The sequence below is a fragment of the Miniopterus schreibersii genome (assembly GCF_964146895.1).
Source record: "Miniopterus schreibersii genome assembly, chromosome: 21".
NCBI lineage: Eukaryota > Metazoa > Chordata > Mammalia > Chiroptera > Miniopteridae > Miniopterus > Miniopterus schreibersii.
The window spans coordinates 13,431,177-13,438,511 of record NC_138123.1 but is presented as its reverse complement, the minus strand read 5'-3'; the positions used below and the strand labels follow the sequence as shown (position 1 = coordinate 13,438,511).

At 43.2% G+C, this 7,335-nt stretch overlaps 1 protein-coding gene across 1 annotated transcript; it reads right to left on the bottom strand.

Moving 5' to 3' along the window:
• Positions 1-2,956: 2,956 nt before the first annotated feature.
• Positions 2,957-6,855, bottom strand: MAP10 (microtubule associated protein 10). The gene has a single exon (XM_081124081.1). The coding sequence runs from the start codon at positions 6,844-6,846 to the stop codon at positions 4,069-4,071; it is 2,778 nt and encodes a 925-aa protein (XP_080980207.1). The 5' UTR covers positions 6,847-6,855; the 3' UTR covers positions 2,957-4,068.
• Between the last annotated feature and the right edge of the window lie 480 nt (positions 6,856-7,335).

Sequence of the window (7,335 nt, the reverse complement as noted above, 5' to 3'; positions counted from 1 at the left end):
TCCCTAGGGCAGGAATGCAGATACCGTGGTGCATTGTCTGCAATGTTAAACACACACCCTACGCTCACGTGCGCAGTCACTGTCGTGTGTAATATTAAACACACCCCCCACGCCCACACGCGCAGTCACTGTCATAAAAGCTTCGATTCAGTCCTCAAATCAACGAAGAAATAATCCCCCCAAATAACAGAACCTGAGGAAGGGTGCAAACACCATGCACCTGTCTCCAAAGACCAGGTGATATTACTTCCATTTTCCACTAGGGTTAGAGGCCTGCCCGATAAAATTGAGACACTTTTAATATGTATTCATGTCAAAAGCAAAAATACTAGTTTTTCTCTTTGGTCCTTACGCCTCTTCTGGAAGACAGCCGTTAGCCCAGCCCCAGCATCTCCCTCACACTCAGGGTTTGGTTTCTACCCCAGTTGTCACACGATCTGCTCCTATTTCCAAGACCTGCTGACTGAGCTAGTCTGCCTGGGCTCTGCTAGAAAACCAACTCTCTTCTCTCTCCTGCAGCAGAACCCTCGTCCGCCACGTGGGGAGTAGATCTCTTATCATTATTACCCCGCTAATCCCATCTGCTTTGTATCTTTCGGAAGTTCTTCAGTGTCTCGTCCACTAGCAGCATTTCCCCTGCTCCCCAGGGCTACTGTGGGCTCATTTTTAATTTTACGCCTCTTCTGTCATTTCAGTGGGATTTTGAAAGGGAGGGACCATAACCTTTCCCTAATAAACAATTTTGAAGCAAAAACTCTTACCTGAATTTTCTATTTTTTTCTGGACTAAGTATTATTTTTGTAACAGATGGAAGAAGTCTTTGAATAAACAACTTCCCCTACTACAGTTTGGCACTCCAACCTGATGACGCTCACCCTGAAGCCTGCTATTTCCTGGCATGCTGGAGAGATCTCTGGAGAAAAACAGTACGGATGCCTGGTCTTTGACCAACCAAGTTTTCCTCGTGTTGTTTTAGGTTAAAAATGAGGATCCAGCAAGCCTTGGCTCATAAACTGTCATTCTGTACAACTCTCTAGGTATTAATCCAAACTAAAACATAGTCTGAAGGATGGCTCTCTGTCTAGGCCCAAGGACAGTTTGTGACTGTACGTTGCTTTCTTTCTTATGAAATTTCTTTGCCTTACCAACAACACAACCTGGTCATTAAAAAGTTGTTTTTTAACTAATGGTCTTGACCTATATGTTTGCAACAAATAAAAATTTGATTCCTAAGTTTAATTTCATAATAAATGCACTGTTTGTACAGGCAGAAATGTACAAATTAATTGAATATAAATATAAATTGATTGAGGGAGTGGCTCTCAACAGAAAGCCACCAGAAGTGCACGATGGAAGTTCAATTTCATTGTTCTTTGCATCTATAGATACTAATGACATGCCTATGAATGGAGGGGAAAATATATTGTGTACATCAATCTCCTTATTGTGACAGTTCAAAGGACCTGTCACCACTGACGGCTGCCTCCTAAGCTGCAAGGATTACTGCTACAAGAGGGAGGGTCTAGCACCTTTCCCATGGCTCATCCTGCCTCTCAGACCCTCTCCCATTCAGCTTCGCCCGCAGCATTTCGACACTTTATTCAACAAACTGGGGCACAGCTTAGTCTGAAAAACAATTAAATGACAGGTCTCCCTTATTTGTGACCCTGAAATACTATTTCATGTTTCAATGATTTTAGGCAATTAAGGAGCTAAATAAGGCTTCTGGAGAAGCATCTAATATGCTCTTCTCTAAAAACTAAGTTTATGAGTTGGAGAATTAAATCATGAAGTATAACCCGAAGCGAGGGTGTAAACAGGAGTGCTAGATGCGCCCCGAAAACGGGCACTTTCACTAGAACTAAGCTAGAGAAGCCAACCCCTAGGAAAGAGGGGTTCACGGAATAACTCAGGGAGCAGCTATTCAGCGACTCAGGTTTGTAACTTAAAGTACGTTAGTTTTTAGTTTTTGTTGTACCTTAGACACAATGAATTCACCATTTTCCTCACCTATTCTCAAATAGACAACAACCTACCCCCAAATAATAAAACAGCTGGTTTTTATCACAGAACTGTTCACTTGAAATCTAGATGATGTTATTAACCAGTGTCACCCCAATAAACTTAATTGAAAAATATAATTTTTCAAAAAAAGACCTTATCTGATTTTTGTCTCTTCCATAGTAAAAAAAAAATTGCTAACAATTTGCACACCAAGTTGATGTCACTTGAATAGCTACCGTACCTAGATTAAATTATTATAATTTTGTGAGCTATACTGTATGTTTTATATTTACGAAAAAATTAAGATGGTAGCCATTAGCCATTAAAAACATTTCATATGTCAAACCTTGTACTGGGATAATTTTAGTACCTCCTAGAAATTATTTCAAGAATGTAAAATATTCAAAATGTCATGGATCCTTACTAGTGCCCATTTATAACGTAAAATATTCTATCGCTTCTGTTGCTTAGGACTTGGTTATGCTGGCCCTTGAAGCTCCCTACAGCCTGGGACTTTTCTTACCCAACACATTCCCCTTCCACTCCGTAGCACCAACCTCCCCTCCCGATCGGGGTGACCTCTTCAAAGCCCAGGAGTGCATCATGCTCATTCCCTTGATCATTCACAGTGTGCTGCAAATATAACGGCCTCGGCTCTTATTGCCTTTCTAAAGTCTATGATGATAATCAGTGAAAAGATGCCTATATAATTATTTATTTATAAAGGAAGGAAAAGTAGGGCCTCCCCTCAGACATCCGAAAATATTAGATATATCAATAAGTGTAAAAATGGAAAATGTAACAGAAGAAAACATATGTAAATATTTGAACACAGAATAAGGTCTAAGCATAAAACCAAAAGAAGAAATTATAAATGACCACTAGACTTCATAAAAACAAACTTCCATACATTAAAAATAACTATTGAACCTGAAATAACAATAAAATGAATTTCTATACAAGAAACTGCATAGGAAGACAACTTTTTTTAGCTCTCTTCTCCAAATATTTGAGAACACCTGAGGGCTATTTATATCCAGCTAAACAAATATATTATTAGTCAAATAACCATGTCTCCAAACAAGATTTTCTGCACATTTATTTTTAGATTTTCTGCTTGTTTTCACTGCTTAATTCTATTCCCTCCTGTTTTTGAACTTAAAAAAATTTTTTTCTTTTTAGTTGATTTTAGAGAGGGAGAGGGAGAGAGAAACATCAATTAAGTTGCCTCTTGTACATATCCCACACAACATTCCAACCAACTGAGCCACCCAGCCAGGGCACCTGTTAGGTATTTTAAATGCATGGCCTTCATTAATTTAGTCAACAAATGCTTTTATTGCAGCTAAACCATATCCCAGAGACTAAGTGCTAGATGCTAAGAATATATGGGTGTGCAAAACAGATATGGTCCCTCCCATCACAGAACTTAGGCCTAAAAGAAGATAAGCACTGATCAAGTAATCACACAAGTTGTGGTTAAAACAAATAAACAAACAAAATGTATAGAGCACTATGACCACATATGAAGAGGACTTCACCTATTGGGGTCATGGGATGTTTGTGTGTCCAGGAAGATAGCCCTAAAGAATTCTTATCTATATAAAACAGTAAGCTCTTAAAACCGCAGAGGTTGTCTTAAATATTTTTGTTCCTTTCTGCATCCCACACAGTAAATCATCTATATTTGTTAAGTGATTTATTCCCATTAAAATGTGAGGCTATCCTTATTAACTGGCCTTCTTTGTTCAATGGTGTGCATGAAGTCAGCTTTAGGGTGATTGAGACATTAGGACAGATACTTTGAGATAGTTTAGGAAGACAGAAACTTTTATTTTTAAAGGATTAAACAACTTAAATCTTACCTAGGTTATAAGGTGATTCATTATCAATAGATTTAATGCAGAACACTAAAAACCAAAGAAATGACAAACATTTATATTTCCTAAAAAAACCTATTCACATTATTTAGGGACTAAAAATAATGTAAAGAGTTATTAAAAATTGTTTTACTAGCAGTACACATAGGTTATAAAAAATTACATGTTTTTAAAAAGCACATTTTTACACTGTATATCCTGGAAGTTTGTTTATTACTAATTCACAAATATCTTTGCATTGTTTGGAAAAATTTAGTGAACCAATTTCATCGCTGTCTTCTTCAACGTGATCTGATTTACCACATTCTGACAAATTAGATGGCATATAAGAACTTACTTGAGATGTCTGGATTGATTGGCTTTTTTCTAAAGACTTGCAATCTGTTCTTGTTTTAAGTTTAATAGAGATGTCTTGAGCACTCTTTATAACTTTAGAATTATGAATACCATTTTGGTCTATCTGGTTTTCTTTTTCCTCAGTCCAATATGAAGATAAATCACTGGTCGAGATAGTAGATGCTTCCTCTAAACTTTTATCTTGAGTCTCTGAAATGTGAAATCTTTTATATGAGTGTACTGGCGATCCAGCTGAAAAAGGTGGACTAAGAATAAAACTCTTTTCACTGCTGTTTTTCCTTATGGACAATCTGGTTTCACTAGACTTACTCTTACATTGACTATGTTTTGGATTTTCTGCCTCTGGACTTCTGTCATGAGCCTGTAAAATTCTGCTGGTATCCTCAGTACTACAGAAATCCTCAGAATAGCAAGGACTGGTGAAGTCATCTGAATATTTTAATTCTGAGATGCTTTCAGAACAACTATTTTTACTTGGTTTACTATCATTTTTATCAGCAGTAAGAATGTCATTATCAGTGGTTTTGTTATCTTTATCTATTACAATTTTGTCAACAACTGCAACCTGTTGGAAAAGAAATGGACTTTGGACTTTCATCTCTACTTTTCCTTCCAAAGTATTTGTATGAGCAAATCTTTCTGGAACAATGGAATCTGCAGGACTCACAATTTCTTCCAATGAACTATTTTTGGTTCTAGTTTCACCATAGTCAACTGTCTTTTCGGTTGCACTTTTCAATTTTGTTTCTTTAGTTGTACTGGGGTCATTAAAAACTCCACTAATCAGCTTTGAAGAATCACAATTTTCAGCAAAAGTTGTATCTGATTCTAAATACTTATCTTTAGGCAATTGAAGTGGCTTCTGACGTTCTGCAAAGCTGAATACTTTAACTTTGGATGATGGATTTCTGAGTTTTGCACCTAACACTTGTGCTTGCACCTTTCTATACTGTTCTCTCTTTTCATGTACTACCAACATAGCAGGATTTGTTTGCTTTAAACGTAGTTTAAGTGTATTTGTTAAGCCATAGAGTAGCTTACCCCTTGGGACTCTTTTTTGGGAGGCACTGTTGTTCTTTTCAAAATATTTACCTTTCTTAAGATTTTCAACTTGATCATTTTTATACTGAAGACTCACTGATTTTTCATTTTTCCCCACAGAAAGCTTATCTTCCTTTGATTCAGCTTTACCGGTGGTGGACTTGGCAGTAGATTCTGGCGATTTCCTATCCTCAGTTCTATATAACCAGGCTAAGTGGGGATGTATATGAACAGGGCTTGCCACGGGCTGGCTGTATAACAAGGACAACTCAACCAACAAAGCATTTAACAAAGGCAACTGCCTTATTGTATTAATTCTACTCTGTTCAGTTTGAGGGTGACATGCGCTTTGATCACTGGCTCCTACATCCTGGACATGTGGAAGATTAAGCACCGCGGGGCTCTCCTGTGCTGCAGAACCTGCAGGTTTTAGAAGATTAGCATGTGCTGGGGGGGTTACAAGTTTTTCTTCTGGAAAGGCACCATGCAATTCCTCGGGTACATTCACTTGAGGCTCGATGGTGATTTTACCCTGTAGAGGAGGCCTTTTTTCTTGGGTCCTGTGAGTGTAATACAGAGGAGGGGGGCAAAACGTGTTCGTGTCAGCGTCCCAGCCTGTGACTGCCCCATCTGGGGGGCTAACACTCCCCACGCCGCCAGCCTCTGAGCAAACAGGGTTGGTTTCGCCATGCTCCACAGGGCCCGCGGTACCAGAGTTGGCCTTACTGTGGAAAACGACTTCCTTCGAATCCTTCTGGGCCTTTGGGTTTTTTAAACTCTCCCGGGGCCTGTCAGCATCTGCTGGGCGTGGGTCCGAGTCCGGCTGCTGTAGCTGTTTTTCCCGCTGGGCCGGGGAACCGACCTGCACGGCCTTGTGCACCTCCGCAGCCTGCACGCCGCCCCCCGGGGACGGGACTGGCCGCTCCGGGGGGCCCAGCAGGCGGCTCCCCAGGTCCGTCAGGCGGTAGCGCAGCGACAGGTCCCCCACGCGCTCGCCCCGGTGGCTGCGCAGCGGGAAGCTCCCTCGACGGCCGTGCGAGCAGCCGGAGGCGGCCGGGCCCAGGACCTCGTGGGCCGCGGCGGCCAGCGAGAGGCGGCAGGTCCCCAGGAGCCGCGGGGCGGGCGTCGGGCCCGGGGGCAGCTGCAGCAGCGCCGCCAGCAGCGGGGTCGCGAGGAGCCCGCGGCGCAGGGCGGCGGGCTGCAGGCGGAAGAGGCAGGACTTGCCGCGGCGGAAGCTGAGCAGGCCCGGCCGGGGCTCCGGGGCGGCGGCGGCGGGGCCCCCGGGGGGGTAGACCAGCAGCGTGGGGAAGTCCAGCAGGCGGAAGGCCACCGCGGGACGCAGGGCGGACGCGGGGCGCGGCGGGGACGAAGCCGCCTCCTTCTCCTCCTCCCCGCCCACCTCGACCGCGGGGAGCGGCGGCGACACCGCCTCCTCCTGCCCCTGCCCCTCCTCCTCCTCCTCGCCTGCGGGCCCGGGCCGCGGCGGCAGCAGGCCGGCTTCCAGGCGCACCCAGTCCACGAGCAGCTCCAGCGAGAAGAGCCGCTCGGACATGGGGGCCGCCATTGCTGTTGCCCCTGGAGGCGCCGCCGCGGTCTCGGCGACGGGAGGGGTTCTCGCGAGAGCGGTGAGAAGCCCGCGTCTGCGCCTGCGCCTGCGCCTGCGCCGCTCTCTCGGGAGCCCGGAGGGGCCGGCCCTGCAGGTGGGGCTGTGGCTGCTCCGGGGCTTTGCGCCGCTGGGTGTCTATTGCCTTCCAGCCTCGTATTGACTCCGCGGCCTGTGTTAACACCAAGGCGCCCAGTGGCTGGCAATATAAATATAAATATATATTTGTATTTATATATGTAAATATATATAAATAATTTAATGTATATTAAAAATTTATATAAATAGCTTATTTATTTATATAAATATATCTATATATAAATAAGTTTTTCATATATAGATATATTTATATATATAAAAATAGATAAATGTATTTATTTTTAGGTTTTGGAGATGTTAGCATTGCAGATCCCTGCAGCGCGGGGTCAGCCGGAGTCTGTCTGCAGAGTA